The sequence below is a fragment of the Mytilus californianus genome, unplaced genomic scaffold (genome assembly GCF_021869535.1).
Source record: "Mytilus californianus isolate M0D057914Y unplaced genomic scaffold, xbMytCali1.0.p SCAF_11, whole genome shotgun sequence".
Lineage (NCBI taxonomy): Eukaryota > Metazoa > Mollusca > Bivalvia > Mytilida > Mytilidae > Mytilus > Mytilus californianus.
The window spans coordinates 19,579,023-19,600,224 of record NW_026262593.1 but is presented as its reverse complement, the minus strand read 5'-3'; the positions used below and the strand labels follow the sequence as shown (position 1 = coordinate 19,600,224).

The 21,202-nt window shown below is 33.5% G+C and overlaps 1 protein-coding gene across 1 annotated transcript; it reads right to left on the bottom strand.

The window, feature by feature from the left end:
• Positions 1-802: 802 nt before the first annotated feature.
• LOC127720723 (pleckstrin homology domain-containing family B member 2-like) lies at positions 803-17,647 on the bottom strand. Its single transcript, XM_052227495.1, has 5 exons — positions 17,543-17,647; positions 12,999-13,144; positions 6,609-6,718; positions 4,142-4,252; positions 803-1,134 (listed from the first exon to the last, which is right to left on the bottom strand). Exons 1-5 carry the CDS (start codon positions 17,607-17,609, stop codon positions 1,071-1,073), a joined length of 498 nt encoding a protein of 165 aa, XP_052083455.1. The 5' UTR covers positions 17,610-17,647; the 3' UTR covers positions 803-1,070.
• Positions 17,648-21,202: the final 3,555 nt, after the last annotated feature.

Sequence of the window (21,202 nt, the reverse complement as noted above, 5' to 3'; positions counted from 1 at the left end):
ATTGAAATTAAGACAAAAGACCCATCACATAGATGGAAATGTTATTTCAAATAATATTACTATTTGTATTAACCAAATAGTATATGAAAATTAAATGTTTTCGTAATTTCTGTCCATTACATCAAATCTGTGAGATAAACAACTCGTACCAAATTGTATCTAAATTTAAACATAGAGAGCGTTAAACGTGTAAATACTACACTAGCTGTCTCGGGATGTCTAAACCTTCGGAAATATTGTTAAACATACAGGATTTCTGGTAATTCACATGAAGGGACAGACATTACAGTATGAAAGAAAATTATGATAAGTACAAATTTCTTAGCCAGTGGCTAGTAATGGTGTCATCCGAAACAAAACACTCGGCAAATTGAACTATAACTCAACATTACACACTTATAAACCAAAATCAGCTCAACATAAAACGGTATAATGAAAAAAAAGCCTAGATAGCATTGTGATATCAAAGAGAGGCGAAAAATACAAAAGGGACACTCAAACTCATAAGTCGAAAATAAACTGACAATGCCATGGCAAAATACTCAAAGGACCAAAAGACAATCAACAATATAAAAACACAACATATAAAACTCATGACTGAGCAACATGAACCCCACCAAAAACCGGGGGTGATCTCAGGTGCTCAGGAAGGGTAAGCATGAACAACACTGTATGTCTGTATGTGCAGTACTTTCAGAGATTTTTGTTATACCTTTTTATATATTATGGCTGCCAACTGAGTGGCGGGAACATAATTAAACGATAATTATAGCCACTCATTGGTGGTGACATACATTACTAGTATCTGTAATATTAATTTAATTCAAAAAGAGTAATATGAGGGAAAAGATGCAATGAAAAGGCTCACAGGGAACCTCTAAATATAATAGTTTGATATGGTTATTAGATGTTCATTTAGATCGCAATTGTGAAGACAATACTCATGCAATCGTCAGTTGAAAATATACAACGATCTCTATAAAAAATGTATCCATATCAGTAGAATCGTTTACACCACTTAAGGTTCTGTAATTTCTAATGATAAAACTATTTCGCACTCGACATGTGATTTATCTAGATGTGATGTCTCTTAACATTTGTATTTTATTCTTTCTACAGCAACAGTACCAGCAACTGCAATGGAAAAGAAAAAAACATCATTCATTTATTCATTCATACTTATGTCTCTAAAACAGCTAAATCTCATTTTATGCATGAATGAACGAAATAAAAGGAAAAGTAGTGTATACTTCAACAGGACTGCATCTCGAAGATACAATAAATAGACCTGTAGAGATTAACATATGACCTTCAATAGTAGACCATTGTCTATACACTATGTCAATCACGAAGTTGCACTTGGACAGATGTAAATGAATTCAACTATTGCTATAAACACTAGATTCTTAAAATAAAAAAAAATTAAAGTTGGACTAATAACACTTTAACCTTTATTTCCAGGTAGTCTCCTGGTCGTTGGTGCAAATTCTTAAAGGGTATTCACAGGTACAAGTATATATACTGAATACAGGTGGGGGTAATACCACCGCCAAAAACAATGACGTCACTAGTGGTTAATATGTTTGTTAAAATAGTACACGAACAAACAAATTGCAAAACAAATTGTTCTTCGTAAAAAGATTACAGTTCAGGAATAGAAAGACGTCATTCTATGTCTAAGTTTATAACCAACTGGTGACATTTAAAGTGAACCGACTTCAAAGCTCAAACAGAAATTGGACTGAATTTTCGTTCAATCTAAATTATGTTAATTTTGATTTGGCCTTTTAACTTTTTTTATTAAACCGTCACTAATGAGTCTTTTGTAGACGAAACGATCGGCTGGCGTTAAAAATTGTATGCCTGGTATGCTCTGAATTTAAAGAGTGTTATCTTTGATGAGTTAGTTCAACCAGTTGTGGCATCGATAGACAGCTTTTGTGTGACTTATCATTTATGCACTATTTTCTGTAAATTTACTGCTCATACAATGTTAAAATCATTCGAAACACTCAGTTTTTTTTTCTACCGAATTAGCATCTATGGCATTATCCAGATTTGGCACATTTAGATTGTATTGTTATTTTCGTCGCTCTTCTCATTTGTAAATGATTTGGATTTCCAACACTCTTGATTCCAGCGCCACTTATGAGTCTTAAAAACGCGCGACTGCCGTAACTTTATTGTAAGCCCGGTATCTAAGATGAGTTATTTATAGGTAATATTATGTCAGTTCTTATAGTTCTGTGTTTATATTTGAATGTTGGTCATGTAGACTGAAATACCTACATTTCGTATTAAATAGGTATGTTAATCCAAGTTCCATTGTTTTACATCCTACCGACAATGACAATTTTTGATGTCTTATGTGTAGATAATTCAAAAGTATAACTTTCCTGGGTTTGACTTAAACCAAAGATAACTTACAGAAGTTTACCGATGTTCAATCTCGTAAATCGATTGTAGACAAACCAAGACAACAAACAAAAACTGAGTAAATCACATGAACCCCAAAAGGAGCGTGACCGGGTGCGTCGACAGGGTGAGCGTCACCTGCTGTACTTATATCTTAGTTTTACTTAACATCCTATCTCCTCGTATTGCTCCATCATTTCAAGTCTGAGATTCTCTCTATGATATCTGAGTACTAATCGAACGACTTGTCTGTCTTATTTATAATCGGCATATTCCGAATGAAGGTAACTTGGATTACGGATTTATAGTTTTGTTCAATCTTTAGTGTACTACAAAATGATTTTGTTTAGTGGGTTTATTTTTTCTTGGATAAGGTATCAATAGTCTATCTTTGACGTACAGTTTATGATTGTCACCTTCCTTATTCCCTTCATTAATCGATTATATCAAGTCTGCAATCTTTTGTTATCAAAATTTTGTCGGACAAAAAAAAAGAAAGTTGACAGATTTTAAAATTATATACAAAAAATCGGCTCTATAACAAGGGATTTTCTTTGCGTTACATGTTCTCTTCATTAAGTGACAATATCATCATATTTCCTAAGGATATTGGAAATTTTCATCAGAAGTACTATACTAGTACCTTATATATATTTCTACTCCGGACTGCGGGATCATATGTACGGCTTATCCGTACCTTTGTAACTGTGATTCCCTGATTACATATGTAGGACTCAAATCTATGGTGGGTTCCAGGTCTATGGCAGATTTCAAATCTATGGCAAAGGTGTCGTCACAAACGCCATACAAATCATAAATCTATGGCGGTTTTGTTTTTTTTTTCAAATCTATGGCAGATTTTCAAATTGCGTAATATTCCGGAAAAGAGTAAACGATAACGCGGCTATTCTTATCTACAGCATTTCCCAGCTATATTACAGCGACTACCTCTACTATTGTAGTAAATAATCTTTCTTAAAATTTAAAACCAAAAAAATATCTATCATAGATTAGCAATAACTATCTGCATCATTTTCAGCTATATTAATGTCGAATACCTAAACTGTTGGAGAAAGTAGGATTTCTTGAGGAAGCCATTCGTTTAGGCAAGTCATTGGTCAGATATGTAAAAAAAAATCTGCCATGGATTTCAAAACTATAAAATTCGCCATAGATTAGGAAACTATAAAATTTGCCATAGATTTGAGATTCTAAAATTTCTGCCATAGATTTGGGATGGCATGTCGTCATTTACCATATATTTGGAATCTGCCATAGATCTGGAACCCGCCATGGATGTGAGTCTTACAGATATGCGTTGACATTCTTGTTCTGTTCACAACATGTCTAAGTCTATCTATGCCTGGGTAGAAAAAACCTGAGCGTTCCTGAATTAATTCAGAGCCATATAATTCATTCTGTCCATTAGAAGCATTTTATATATCTGGTTAACCAGTCTTTTGTATTGTTACTTCTTGAAACCCTCAATTCCATAATTCATTGTCTTTAAGGAAAAGTATTTAATACTTGATGAATATGCTCATGTTATTTTATTGATGTTTTGATTAGTTGGTCTCATTACATTTATGCTTTAGTTTTTATGCGTAGCAAAATACCAGCTCCATTGTGATGGTGACCAATTTAGGTTTACGCCTTATCCTTATATTACATATTAGTATACTAATTCAGACTTAGCCTTAATCCTACTATATTACGCTTAGAATACCTTTTTTCCTCTAACTCCTCGATTTCCTCTGGTCTGAGATTTCTTCTCTCGTGTCTGGGCGTAGGTAACTGCTTGTCAGACTGGGCTCTTTTAAATGCATGATGCCACATTCTTAAAAAAAAATCAACAACTTCATTAATGATGAATATATTTTCTTTCAGAATTTACTGTGCTAAGATGTATATTTCAGAAAACCAAACTTCTTCGTTCATGTATGATGCCTTAACTAAGACTCTGTTTGTTGTATGATACTGACTCATTTAGTTATGAGTAGGGGAGGTAAACCAAGAAAACTATTTCCACGTTTTAACTTTTTAATTCATATTAGCCAAACATGCATTGTTGTATGTGTAGTCACTTGTTTAATCATAACTTATATGGTAAATAGGTTTGCAATCCCCACTAGTCAAAATGGCACAATCGGGAATCGGACACAACCCGAAATAGAACACAATCGGTATAAGTGCAGATCATCCAACTTTTCTAGTATTTAAAGATCTAAAACTGCTAAAAAAAATGTCGTAAGAGAGCTGAGACACAGACAAATCGTATCGGTAAACCATTTCGTAATGGTGACCGTAAAAATTATGTAGGGTCGATTTCAATCGTTCTTCCCAATAACTCTGACGAGTTTTTGTGTGTCAATAGGGTATGTACGTAAACATGTATCTATTATGTACTTGTATCATTTGGAAAATGTTGCACATTAAATTTGAATTTACGAGCATGACGTTAAGTCGGATGGAAATATTGTAGTAACAAAGGCTAGTTTGAAGGATTTTATTGATATGAAAGCTCGGCCAGCTCACTCACAAACTGAATAAAGTCTGAATTATAGACTAAATGTTTATAAGTTTGTGGGTGAAATGACAATTGTGCATACATCTGTAAACTCCACAATCATTATGCCCCCGTCGAAGCGGAGGGGGCATTAAGTTTTACTCTTGTCCGTCCGTACGTACGTCCGTACGTCCCAAAATTGGTTTCCGTTCTCTAACTTAAGTTCTCTAACCAAATGTTATCAAAATACACAATGTTTACTACCACAAAACACAGATCTACTTTGAATGTTGGCGGCGTCACTTTAACCGTTCTAGAGTTATGCCGTTTATAAATGGAAAAATTGCAAAAATTTTCATTTCCGTTCTCTAACTTAAGTTTGCCTCATCCAAATGTTATGACACTTATACACAATGCTTATTACCACAATACACAGATCAAGTTTGAATTTTGGTGGCGCCACTTTAACCGTTCTAGAGTTATGCTCTTTTATAAATGGAAAAATTGCAAAATTTTTCATTTCCGTTTTATAACTTAAGTTTGCCTCATTCAAATGTTATGAAACTTATACACAATGCTTATTACCACAATACACAGATCAAGTTTGAATTGTGGGGGCGTCACTTTTACTGTTCTAGAGTTTACAAATGGAAAAATTCCTAAATTTTTCATTTTTTTCCCAAAAATATCAATGTCATTATTCAAGTAATTTTTAAATTTGGAGTTATCTTCCTTTGTCCATGATTATAATTAAATCAACTACAATCAATGATTTATACAATGCAATGTTTATTTTTGCCTTCCACTGATAAAACACAGATCAAGTTGAATTTGGGTAGTGTCACTTTAACCATTATTGAGTTATGCCCCTTTATAAATCGAAAAATTCTGAAACTTAAGTTTGCCCCAACCAAACATTATGAAACCTATACACTATATTAATTACCACAAAACTAAGATCAAGTGCAAATATTGTTTCCGTTCTTTAACTTTAGTTTGCCTAAACCAAATGTTATGAAACTTATACATAATGCTTATTACTAAATAATACAGATTAAGTACGAAATTCGGTGGCGTCACTTTTACCATTCTTGAGTTATGTCCCTTTATAAACATAAAAATTGCTGAATTTTTCGTTTCCGTTCTCTAACTTTAGTTTGTCTCAACCAAATGTTGTAAATCTTATACACAACCGTTCTAGAGTTCTGCGTGTTTACAAATAGAAAAATAGCTGAATTTTTCGTTACTGTTCTCTTCTTAAGTTTGCCTCAACCAAATGTTATGAAACTTACACACAATGCTTATTACCACAAAACTCAGATCAAGTTCAAATTTGGGTAGTGTCACTTTTACCGTTCTTCAGTTATGTCCCTTTATAACTATATAATATGCAAGCGGGAGCATCATCTGTGTCCACATGTGGACACAATCCACTTTTTTTTTTATTTCAATAAAATGCACTAAAGAGCCAGTTAAACCTCTCATCCAGACTTGCACCACTATTTCGCTTGTGTGAAATTAAACTGGAGACATCATGAAACGGGGTTATACGTGCATAAACTTGTTGGTACCAAAACGCTCACTATGAAATAAGACGTATTATATAAGATTCCAATGCCTAAGCTTTATTTTATATTTTTCTGACATATTCTGTTTTATGGGTTTATAAGAGTTTCTTTAAACAAACCTTGATTGGTCAGGATCAGCTGCGCACAATTTAAGTGTCCTGTCACCAATTAGGACTATTTCCATTAAGCACCCTGTGTCTATATCCTTAGGAGGCAGCATTGTTTTGCACTAAAAAATAAGAAATAATTTCTCAATAGATTTTAATGCTATGTATTTCAATAGTGTATCAGTAATAGTTATACACCGATGGATAGGTGTGTCTGGAACAACATACACTCCCTTTTTGAGGGGGGGGGGGGGGGGGGGGGAGGGGGTCCGTGAGTTAGAATCCCCGTTTTTTTTTAAGAGACATATGACTGGGATAAAAAAATTCTACCTACAAGGAGTATTTAAAGGATTTTTTTCTTTATTCAAAATGCTAAATATTTTTTCGCTATTGAAATTTCCTTAAATGTTTTTTTTTAATATCTTGTAGTGAACACTATTTGTAATTTCTTATGTTCATGCTATTTAAAAAGAAATCAATTTCTATTGTTATGAATAACAATGGACTGTGTTTACGGGATGTAGGAGCAGGGTTTTCCAGAAACCCCGCTCGTCACACCCTGTGGTCAAAATCCATTGTTATTCGTAACAATAGATGTATTCAATTTACACTTGTTTCAGAAATAGAAACTGTGAAGTATAACAATAGAACTGGGGTGTAAGAAATAGAAACTGTGAAGTATAACAATAGAACTGGGGTGTAAGAAATAGAAACTGTGAAGTATAACAATAGAACTGGGGTGTAAGAAATAGAAACTGTGAAGTATAACAATAGGACTGGGGTGTAATAAAAATTAACCCATTTCTCTGACGTCATTCTATTGTTCTTACAGTGGATTATTTTTCAAGAATCCACTGACCACTTCGTTAACTTAAGATAACTTATTTTATAACTTTAAACTTTTAACTTACGATTTTTTATCCTCTCAAAAACGAGTGGCATATGAAGGGTTCGAACTCGCGCGTATTTTCTTCATAATCAGTAGATTCTTCAGTCTATGCATGATACCACTATACCACGAGTGCTCACATAAATCAGTATTTAAATAACACTCTTAAAGCGCACAACTGTCAATACATGTCAATCAACTGTATTTCTATCTCAGAGATAATTCGCTTTTGTTATCTAATAAAATATATATACTATGTCTGGATTTGTTCATGTTCTTTTCAAATTTATTCATATCACGTCAACATTGAACGGACTCTAATTTGAGTAAAGTGTGATATATAAGCTACGACCGTAAAACTACTTCTTTGACTGTAAAACCAGAAACAAAATCATCGCCTTTAAATGAAAATGAAGTGTATAATACCTCTAAGATTAAAACTATTTTTATCGAGAAAAAAATTACAATGAAAAAATTTCACTCCGGATACAAGGTTCGAACTTTGCACTGTTAATATCACCGTTATGACATTCGTTACCAACGACTAGACGATCACAGCTATGAACAGCTTGATGGTAAGTTTATGAAATCAAGATAATTATTCATTGTACATCCGTAGCAAGAGCAATTCTGATGGGGATTCAGAATGCGTACCTCAGATAAAACTAGTTTATTTACCGGTGAACGATATATGCCAAATGTAATAACGTTAAAATAATCGTAATTTAATGAAACGGAAACAGTTTAAACAGATTTGAATATAATTGTTCAATTTAAATCGTAAGAACATAATTTTAATACTTTAGGAAAGCAACATGAATTTGAGCATTATGAAATTGCAGATTTATGGCATCTACCTTATCAATATTTCTTTGACTAAGAACGGCTTAACGGTGTTTAGTCTTCAATTAACCAAATCATGTTGCTAAATATTATATATATATATTTTGAAGGTTCTAAATTTTGGTAATTAAATTTTTTTAACTTTTCAAAACAAGATAAATACATTCTGTATATTAATATATGTCTTTTTGAATAAATTAAATATACCAAAATCTATTCAATATAAATAATTTGTAATGATTAAACATTAAATGAAATATGTATATACAAAACTAAAATCTGGTGTTAAAAAGGGGAGCTAACACCCCATTTAAGTTATCTTAACTTGTCAAATGTCTAATTATAGATGCGAACCGTGTGGATATAATCATTTCCAGCTATTATAGAATAAAAAAGACAAAATACTAAACTATTTTTATGAAATATCGTTGATTCATTGTCAAAACGTAAAACAGACAGTCGTTTTAATAGAAATGGGTGAAGCTAGAGAATTGATAAGAAGTAGTGGATTCGGAAACGATAATCAACTTGCGACTAAAGTCGCTCGTTGATTATCGTTTACGAATCCACTACTTCTTATCAATTCTCTACTACAGAACATATGTCTATTTTATATATCAATGGAAGCTTTTGGTCTACAATTAAAAGAAAATGGTGTAATATTAGTTACCTTGGTGTAATCAGGGGTGTACAGAATTTTACACCGTTGTTGAAAATTCATACACCCTGAGGCGCAGCCGAATGGGTGTATGAATTTTCAACAACGGTGTAAAATTCCGTACACCCATGATTACACCAAGATAACGAATTTATTTCTTATGAACAATTCCTTTACTCATTTTTAAACCAGGATGTAAAATTGAAAAATGGTAATGAAAAATTTCCAGTGTAACATTTTTTCAACGTCCATGTTGCTGCGCATTGTCAAATACTTTTTTTCTTTATTTTTGGGAAATTCAGAAAATTTTAGTGTTCTTTTGAATTTTGGGGAAAAAAAATTTTAAATATTTTTTTTATTTTTTTTTTCAATTTTTGTCCTCAAATTTAATTTTTTTTTTTTTTTTTTATTTTGGCAAAATTTTATTTTTTAAATTTTTTGGCAAAATTTTATATCCCGGGGTGAACAAAAGTGGGGTGTTATTTACACCGGGGTAATTAACCAATCAGATTGCAGTATTTTTGCTGCATAAGAAATAATCGCTATTACACTGCAATCTTTCATATCATTCACATTACGAAGGGAGTAATTTACATAAGAATATTGGTTGGCGCTGAGTTTTGAATTCGTCCTTGTTGATATATAACATTTGTTCAACTGCGACAAGAAAAATGTAGGGTTTAAAGCGCTAACAGAGAATTAACATATCCAGGAGTCTCCTTTGATGGATACCATACTCCATTTCTCCTTTTATTCATCTTCATCTTTTCTTTAACCGTATATACCTTATTATAAACAAGGCATGAATAATGTCTTAAAGGTAGTTCATAACGATTGTTATTAGTTAAAACATTGCCAGAGTCTGTATTTGATTCTACCTGAGTGGCCGTTGTTGACATTTTGATCGCAAGTCATAGCTTCTAACTGTTAATGAAATTGTCAATATTGGTCCTGATAAGTTTTCTTATTTTCTGATGTAATGTAGTGACCTTTAAGCATAAACTGTAAATCATTCCCATGCTGAGAAACATTTACTTTTAATAACATGTATGAATGTCAATATTATATGACGAAATATCTCAACAGTGTAAGTGCTCTTTTGACGTATAAGTCGGTGGAGTAGCTTCCCTTGAGGCAATAAGGCAACTGCCTCATCAAAGTTTTGACCAAGAAAAAAACCATGATGGAGAAGGACAAAGTTAGATAGAATATACGTGCATACCAGTGTGAAAATGGTTCCAAATATTAGAAATATTTACCCTTTACACGCTTATTCCTTCTCACTGACTTAAAGACAGGACAAAAGAAAGTACCCCTTTTTACATAAGTTTTAAACGCAGATAAAATTGAGAATATAAATGGGGAATATGTCAAAGAGACAACAACCTGACAAAAGAGCAGACAACAGCCGAAGGCCACCAATGGGTCATCAACGCAGCGAGAAAATCCCGCACCCGGAGGTGGTCCTCAGCTGGTCCCTAAATAAAATTGTGTACTAGTTCAGTGAAAATGGACAGCACACTAAACTCCAAAACATATAAATGAACTAAAATTAAAAAAAACATACAAGACAAACAAAGGCCAGAGGCTCCTGACTTGGGACAGGCGGAAAAATGCGGCGGGGTTAAACATGTTTTGTGAGATCTCAACCCCCCCCCCCCTAATACCTCTAGCCAATGTAGAATAAAGAAACACATAGCAATACGCACAGTAAAACCCAGTTCAAAAGAAGTCCGAGTCCGATGTCAGAATAGGTAACAAAAGAAACTAAGCAAAATGACAATGATACATAAATGAACAAAGGACTACTAGCAGTTAATGACATGCCAGCTCCAGACCTCAATTAAACTGATTGAAAGATTATGTCTTCATCATATGAAAATCAAGTACAATCCCTCCCGTAAGGGGTTTAGTATCATATCATCATAAAATATATGAGAAGAACATAACCCGTATCATGCCAATAACTAGCTTTAGAATAAATGTGTTTATTTCCGATGCAAATACCCTATGAGTGAATCAATATTAATACCAACAAGTCTAAATAGAAAACAACGTTCAAACCTATGATTGCGTTGGATGAAAACCGCAATTTTTATACGTGTGCATGCAAAACAAATTTCTTGATAGAGGGGTCTAATTACAGCACAAACAACATTTTCCAAAAGACCTAAAAAGTGAAAAAGTATATTTTAACAAAACGCATTTGACTAACAGGTCGAACAACAGATGTTCTTAAACCCTGCTGACTGCCATTGGCGATTGCCAAATAAACGGATCACAAGATGTTACAAAATGGATCTTTTAAAATTATTAATTTAATACCAAACAGAAAACAATAAACTTGCGGAAAAGATGGTATTCCGCAAACAAAAGGTGCAAAAATTAGTACACCATATCCGGATTTCGACAATTAATGTCTCTTCAGTGATGTTGGGGATCGAAACGGTATTTGGATTGCCATATAATTTACCTCAATTTAGGATAGATTCTTGAATTTTGAAGAGTCGAAATATTAGAAATAAGATGAACGGATCATATAAACCCGAAGGAAAATATAATACAAGCCTAAACGAAAAAATATAAACAAGTCTAAATTGAAAACAACGTTCAAACCTATGATTGCGTTGGATAAAAACCGCAATTTTTATACGTGTGCATGCAAAACAAATTTCTTGATAGAGGGGTCTAAATATTAATATCAATATATATATATATCTTGTTTGTAGGAACAGGCAAATTATACTTTGTAAAAAAAGCCCTATTGCAAACAAGATATTCGAACTTTAAAATAACATGATGCTTGATTTGTTTTATTGACAACATAATTATATGCTATTTTGATGAACTTATTTTTTAACTAAAATTTGGCATTCCATGGGAACCAATTGTGATCTTCTTCGCGACGCAATGTTTCTATAATCATATGATGCAGTTATAATATATTCATGTGTATATAGTTACAAGTCATATTCATTTCTCTTTTTTGTCAATATATAATTTTAACCCATTGCAAATACTTGGTATGTAATCTTTCATGATTATGAATATCTAGTTAATTCATTTTCTATCCTCAATAGAAATGATCCCGAAGGTTTAATGGGGTTTTGAAATATGGTCATCCCTGAACTCACCAATGCAATGCGAAGCAACGTCCAGTCGGAATTGAGGCGTTAAGTCCTTTACCTCGTGTAGGGAGAGTGCCACACTCTCTTCTCGTTTCAGAACACTTGCAAGAACTCTTTGAATTGTCCGCAATTGAACTTTTGCAAGGCAAAATTATTTACCATGTCTAAAATGCAACTATTTTCAAGTGGCATCTTAGTCGACCTACTCTGCAGAACATATCTATGAATTAATGTCAATTTGTTTTCGTCCTGAATATTAATGAAATATTTGTCACTGGACGTTAAACAACAATCAACATAGCCTGTGTAAAATCGTCTTTTTGTATCTGAAAGTCACACTATGGTCTTTAAAGCGCGATGAGGCCTTGACTCCCACACCTCAAACTGTTTGCCTCACTAGAAATATGGATCAAGCTACGCCAATGATATCGTGGTTTCGTTTAAACTTACTATTTGTCGAGTTTACATTTTAATTATATTTATACTGTGGAATATCGAGTTTCTATTTCAATACATGTTTGTTTTTCAACAAACTTTTTTATATGTATTGTCGAAATGAAGAGATACTATGTCGTAGATGATTATACTGACATAACGAGATACGATACCATTTGTCGTAGATAATCCTACTGACATAACAAGATAACAAGATTGACAATATTGTTACTTTGTCAAAATGTGTAACCTTGAGGCAATATATCTCGCGGTAGCATTTCATTATTCACTTAAATAGTACATGTTGACTTGCAATTAATTCTTTAACTTGGCTGATTTGAAAAGACTCGATCGAAAAGATGGCATAAATGTAAAAATAAATATAAGTTGACATACCGTTATGTCTGATATTTCTTTCGGTAGACCAGTACTATAGGTATATGTATTACCTGTTTCCCGGCTTTTATTGCGATACAATCATTTTTAACGTCAAAAGATTTCTGTGGACGTGATGCATTTCTGTTCCTGTAATACCTCACTGAACCACCTAAACACACTACCAACCAAGTACGCCTCCATTTCTTGAAAAACGTCCCTAGAAAAGAATGTGTATTTAGCTAGTGACATAGCTTATGTTGAGGCAACCAAAACAGTTGCCTCGATAATGACATAAAAATAAAAATGAAAGAATTGATCCTCTCCCTTATGAATGATTTTTACAGTTTCCGCTGCAGACTCTAGCTAGTCGTATAACTCACACTCATTATAAACAGCTACGGAGATACATGAAATGTATTAACCGGATTTGTTTTACCATTTTTATGGATTTAAAAAAAAACTTCATTTTACGGTAATTACGAACTTCAGAAGGACGACCTTGATGAAGTCCTAAGTTATGCTATCCATGAGAACTAATTTCGGGATACCTAAGTCATCCCTGGTTCGTTATGCTCATGATTTAGTCTGGTTTGAATAGTTTTGTGGGTTTTTTTTTTTGTTTCACTTTGTCTTTACGACTTTTTTCCTTTTGTCATGGCGTTGTCTGCTTTTCTTCGACTTCTTGTTTTTGGATTGCCCCCTTTGCCCCCATGTGTATTGTCTCTAGGTTTTAAAAAGTTTTAGAGTCGAAGAAAAGAATGACAGACTTGTGTCATTCTTCGCTGAGCAAGGTCAGCAAAACAGATGATATTGTTAAACCACTACCCCAATATCCACCCATACAGAAGTGGTTTGCTATCCGGCAACAAATTACAAACACTGACAAAGGCCATATGTTGTGCTGAAATATAAGTCTTTGTATGCGTACGATTCAATTTTATCGTTTTCGTTTATATCTTTTATTAATAATATTATATTGTGTGACGAATCCATAGTTGAAAACAAATATATACTATATTTAAATAGAGATTCGCAGAAATACACTGGAAGTGTTACTAGTTTTGAAAATGAACAAATACCTCTGGAGTTATACAATAACGTAACTGACCTTTGGAAAGTGTCGTATATAAAGTCTTAACTGTTTCACTTTCTCCCATAGAGCTAGTGTGAGCTAAGTACTGTTACCACCTGCTTTGATGCGGTAATCATATGAACATATTTTTTCCTGTGAACACTGTCGTACATAATGAAACCGAAACTGGTAGCGACAAGGTAAACAAGTTTATTTGTCAAAGTTTATTTTTTAAAGAAAGATGAACATTTTGTTAAAAATAATATTCGATGAAAATTGTTATGTTGTACATTAATTTACCGAACAGTTATTTTTTAAAACTGAACATTTTGTCATAATTTGTTGGCTGCAAAAACTATAGTTTTTGTTTTCTAATTATCATACAGTGGGTCATTTTCAAAAAATGTCGAATTTTCAGTACACCCATGCTAATTTTTTTTATTTCTAATGGAAATTTCAGTTGTAATTGTTTAAATGAAAGCTTGTAGGATTTATGATTCAGAACATTAATAATAAACACTATTTACATCTATTTTCATAAGATTACAATGTATTTAAGTCCGATTTTTGGGTAATTTGTGTGCGTACAGTTTCAGAAAAACACATTTCAAATGATTTTTTTCCGATTTTCTGATCGCCTTGATATCTGCAAAAGGGACTTTTTAAGAACGTTAATAATTACTCTAACGAAAAATCGTAGCTTCTTTATCATTATATGTAACATTTTATCTACAAACTTAATTCAATCCGCGTACATGAAGTTCATGTCCATCCTGTTACCGCTACTTAAATCAGCCGTTAAATTATTCTCCCTATGAATATTGAATTAGTCAGTGTTGATTTCAAAAGTGCAAAGTAACCTTTATATTTAATACAGCACGTTTCTTGAAGAAATTTCAAGACATTTAGTGAAAAAAAATAGAGGGTACTTTTTTTCATGTCTATGCTGTTACCAACAATTTTGATTAATTACACCAAAAGTATACTTGTAAAAAGTGCAATAACGTGTTGGAAACCAAATTCACAACAGAAAAACATTATCACCTCACCAAAGGGAGTAGTTATTTCACAACAGCATTCGAAAATGAAGAAATTTGTCTATCCTGTTATGTCTATCCTGTTACTATGGTTGCTATGGTTACAGTAACAGGATAGACAATTGTAGACAGAAACGTCGTTAAAAAGTTTATCATAACATATAGTTGCAAACAGAATGAAATCTTTCGTTGTTTGAACTCATCTTAAGGTTATAACGTCTTAATCTTCCCAATTTAGCATTTGCAGGTGCAATACTGATATCGGTAACAGGATAGACAAAAAGGTAACAGGATAGAACTTTATATAGTGATATATCATTAACGTACGTTCCTGTTACCAATGAAATAAAGACAAAAGTAAACTAACATGTGAGGGATTTACTTGATGTTGGGTTTATTTGAAAGAGAGAAAAAATGCCGAACAATATGAATTGCTATCTTAGACTTGCATTACTGGTGGTAATTTTTACAACCTTTGAAAACCAATTTTTAGAGGCATTTTTCAGTACAACCTGGAAAATTGGCAAATAATCTATTATTTCACAAAATGAATATATATAGAAGTTTATTCTCTTGAAAACCATCTAATTGGCTACGAAAAACAAGCTTAAAATTTTATCTAAACCTTTTCTTAATAACCCAAAATTTCTTTTGAAAATGGTAACAGGAGAGACAAAATATTGTACCACCTATCGAAAAATGTTTCAAGATATTCTTGTATGACATTATTAAGATTGCATCTTTTAATATGTTGTTCTATAAGTACTGTTTGTTTTGATTTGCTTATGTAGAGGGTTGTTTGAATAAGTAACTTTTAATAAATTTTTCAATTTCAAAATTCGACATTTTTTTGAAAATGACCCATGTACTTAAATGGGTGGAAAATAATAATAATCGATATTTACTCTGCGTGGCTTTCCAAAGTAAAAAGGGAGGGTGGGGGTATATTTGTTTTATTCTGATTTCGACGAAAACATGACGACCAAAGGCAATTATTGGTTCTGATTGGTCATTTTCTTAATTTTCTCCAGCTCTGACACTTCAAAGCCATATTTTTCAGAATTCAGAACAGGGACAATGGTTGTTGGACCCTGCAAAAGATTCATTTTTTCGGGCATTTGGTTTTCTACTTTTTACGATGCAATAAAATTTAAATCTTTTGCAGTGCACCAAAGTGATTCTATATGACAAAAGGGTATATTGTCCTTTTACTCCACAGGCAAAATCGGATATTTTGTCTTAGTTCGGCGTTCGTCGTCTATAAACTGTTCACATTTTCGTCCGCTCATCTGAATAAGGCTAATTTGAGCCACACTTTACAAGAAGACAAATGTATGTTGATTTATATGTAAATAAAGAAAGATGTGAGGTGTACGTCAATGAGACATGCAGAAACTCAACAATACAAACAACCAACTGACATTGTTCTTCGTGCCGATCTAATAAGTCAATCCCGTTCGACAGCTTAAACATATAAACAATGAGAAACTAAATTGTCTTTATGGACAACTGTATCGGATGAACATTTGGAACATAAACAGTTTTAACAAGAAGAACGTGACAGGTATAAAATTTTGCTGACAACATCGAATCGATATCGACGGTTGATGTTGTGTTTGTTGCCACACATATAGTAAAAGATGCATATTGATACCGATACGATATCATCGATATCGAAACAACATCGTGTCTAAGATGACGGGATATATATTTTTGACACATAACTTTCATCTTGGTATTATACAGTTATAGCCTTTGTATGAGGTCGATATACGAGGTTATATCGACCTAAGAGAAGCATATGGACTGAGGACGAAGCCCGAGGTCGATATAATTCTTTAGGTCGATATAACATCGTATTGACCTCAACCTAAGGCTACAATTGTTATATTATCAATCAACAACTATTGCATGAACAATGTAAAAGTGGGGATTTCTAGAATGTAGTTTTAGTAACATATGCTGTATGCCCTGTACAATATGCTGTTTTTGACCTACGAAAAGCTAAACACAACAGTATTGGTGTGCAAACTGAGTAAATACAAATGTACATGTGATCAAGTTTTAATGAATCATAAATCCTTAAAAAAAATTCGATTAATAATATCAACTTATTTAAAGATATATATGTCACATATTTTTCAATACCCAATATTTTAATTATTCCAAGTTCCGAATTTTCTGCATGGCATGGTCAAGATTCCGTCATCACAGATGTCTAGGTCTTTGGCATAAATATCGCGTGGAAACAGCCGGTACCAACGCTGATTTGCGCTTTTAATAAAAGTTTTAATTCTATCAACCTGCCTTCAACTGTTAATTTTTGAAAGACTTCTATCGCACATCTCATTTATTTTATTCATAATAGATAATGAGTTTCTTTGTCCACTGCACGGTCGTCATGTGCTCTATACTATTAATACGATGACTGTTCTTAGTAACCCATTGTACATGATGGGATGTCAAATGTTTGGACGTCATGACTGGGTGAAAATAAGTCACTTACTTTGTCGATAGATGTATCCAGCTCTCAATATCATAACATCTTTATCCTCAACTTTCAACGAAGCCATACTTCATAATGTTTACCAAAAATAAATTGCCATTTTTGTTACAGTGTCTTAAACGTATTTCACTAATCATAACCTTATAACTGCTATTTGGATTAAGAGTTTAAATGAAAAGATTAATGGATATTGGTCATTTGGTCAATCTTTTAAACTGTGTTATATCATACACAACTAAATTAAAACAGTTTTCTAACTGCATTTACTTTTTGTTCATTTCGTTGACCCTTCTGTTGCAATACTCATGTTTCTTTCGTTTTTTCTGCCCCTATATATGCTAGACTAGAAACAGGTACTCTTAGTAAGTTATAGTTATTGACCAAGCAAGTCGGTATATATATGTCAATTAATCTGCACGGCTCGTGTGACCCGAACGACGTACTTTCACGGCACATACAGCTTACAACTGTTCTAATAACTGATCTAAAATTACTTTATATATGTGTTTAGATATGTTAATATTCTTAACATAATAAGAATTAACTGGTCATTCAAATATATGGACTTGGAGGTTTAGATTTACTTGTAATTTAGTCCTGCAGTTCCTATTAAACATCGTAGATATATATACATAGATAAAAAATGGAAGTATAAAATGATAAAACGTATATAAGGTCAATTGTTTGAAGCCTTTTGGCTAATATACAGTGGCGGATCCAGGGGGAAAAAGGGGGGGGGGGTGGTCCGGGGGTTGGAACCCCCCTTTTTCTTTGACGATCAATGAATTTGAATGGGGACATACAGTTGGAACCCCCCCCCCCCCCCTTTATCCTGGGTTAGGACCCCCCCTCTTTTATAAATGGCTGGATCCGCCCCTGATATTTATAATGATATTGTGGAAAGGGAGAGTGTTGGTACATGTATACTGCTTCCAGTTGTAAGATTGTGTTCATAAGAGCAAACACACCTTAAATAAAGTGAACGAAGCTGAAATAATGAAAACAACAAACATTTTATATAAAACTAACACAGTGAATAATAAAAGGAGGGTCAAATCCAAAACACCTGTGCAACAGTATTCATTTTACTAAGAAATATGTTAAATTATCATTTGTTTGGCGTGTGTGTAGAGGCGTTAACGAAATGAATAGTGGAGGTGTTAACAAATTAAATATCATTATGTCCCACACCTTATGTACATTACGTTTACCGGCCTCTCGAGACGGACAAGAGTCCTTGTGGCTACTATTGTTGGAGCTGTCCGTACGGACACAGACCAATCCATTTTAATGTGTGTGGTGTTTAGATACAAATCGGATCCACGTCAGATCAGGTTCATTGATCCCAAGAAAATACTTAATTGTAAATGGAGAAATTGTAGAAAAATAAAATTTACCACACTGAATGACTGTCATATATACAAGTGACACCCAACCACTTTCATCATACGAAAGTGCTTGTACCGAATCAAGACTATGCCAGTCAATCGCTATAATTGTTAAATACGGACTGTTTGAATATTGATTGGTGTTTAACGCCACTTTCAGCATTGTTGGCGAAATCGTGGCGGCAAGTTTGTATTGGTGGAGGAAGCCGGAGTGCCCGGAGAGAACCATCGACCTTCTGAAGGAAAACTGAATTAAGCTTTGAGTCGAGTTCACCTACCACTTGCAGGACTCGAGTTCACAACCTCCGTGTTGACAGGCTACTGATACAGTAGTTGAACTACTTCGACCACTTGGCTACCGAGACCCCTGACTGTTTGGTGAGATTTTCCCCAAAAAAATTGCAGTGGAAATAATTTATTAAGCATAAAGATTAAAGTGTGGTACCTTATTTGGCTTTTTTGGTTCGATATTTACAACTCAAACGATAGTTATTCCGATGTATTAGTCCCATTTCTTCAACTATTTTGAAGCATGCATTACAATTAGGCTGCATTTAACTATTGGTTCCATGTCGGAATTCAAAATGGATTCACTGAGAATTTCACATGCATCAGTAATACCGCCAAATTATTGGTATTCGTCACCTTAAAATCAGAAGATAGGTGATGGATTCATCCTCTAGACTAGGCATAAAAGGGATTACCTCCAGACCTTCTTGGTGGGCCAATACAGAATGTTCATTTGACATTTGACATGTTAAACCAGTGGATGAGTTTACTTCAATTTGTTATTTATTCCTCTTCAACTTTCAGTTTGTTATACAAAAACTCAGTGACAGCGGAGATCACTATTACTGAGTACATTTAATCTCAGGTGACAGACATGTATTTCACACTATGTCCATTTGATTATACAATATAGATCACCTATACCATACGTATAAACAGTAGAACACTATAAAAATAGAGAGATGTTTTTGTCTCGCATTGCAATTTAAATTAATCCCAATGCGGTTTTCATCGAAAAAAATCATGATTTTAGCGTTTTTTAAACCAACGCTTGACCGACAGTAACAGATAAAGCAAGAATTTATATAGTAATAGCTTACTAATAATTATATAAATCCTTGGTAAAGTTGCTTCTGTAGATGACATCATGTCTCTCCATTTTGGAAATGCAAGAACATTATATGTTTCGTAGCGTATGCTAAATTCATTGATCGGGGCTGAATAAGGGTTTTCGCATGACTTGTTTTTACAGCAGTCGCGTGCCATTTATTGAACCCTGAAAGATAAAGTTGCATGGCTGCGGAAAAAAATCAATAGTATTACGTGTAACAGTCATGCGTTAACCGTTTATGATTGACCTGAATATGATCTAGATAAAATAGTGAACTGATAAGACTAGTTATCAAGTCGAGGCAACGCATCGTTACACAGGAAGAAGTACAGTTATGGATGGTAAGTCAAGTGCATATTTTCGGTGCTTTGCATGACTGCTCCTTGTGCAAGTTGTGGACTTTGTGATCAGCTAATGTAATATCTGGATCTGACTTTTCCTCGAGGAACTCTGCAAAAAGATTAGCTTGTGCTATATCTTAGGAAAATATAATTAATTGCTTATCAAAGTCACTACTGCAGTGCAAATTGCAGATACTGTTATAACTACTCCAAAGGCAAAGCACCTGCAAAACAAGTATAAAAACTATGTTAGTTGAACGCTCAGTAGAGCCTACTTATATTATGTCTTTGTTTTGTAAACGTGCTGACTGTAGATAAAGCTAATTTATAATTATTATTCATTTAATACATGTAACTCAGAAGTACTTCATTCAACACAATAAACTTGATAGATCTGTTTGCTAAAAAAAAGGGGGGCAGGGGTGAGGGGTGTGGATCTTACAAGGAAATGCAGTGGCGGATCCAGAAATTTTTATACCCACTGACTGCCATAAGAGGGCCCCCCTACAGTCATGCTTAAGTGATTCCCTATATAATCTACCAAATTTTTCTCACAAAAGGGGGCTTCGCCTATGAAATGAGTGGTAGGGATCTGTCATATTTGTTTTTTTCATAAATTGTATTGTATAAATTAAGCTGTTAGTTTTCTTGTTTTCTTGTTTCATATTTTTCATTTAGGGGCCTTTTATAGCTGAGTTTTTCTCATTGTTGAAGGCATACAGTGACCTATATTTGCTTTTATCTTTGTCTGGTGGATAGTTGTCTCATTGGCATTGGTACCACATATCCTTATTTTTTTTTTACAATGTAC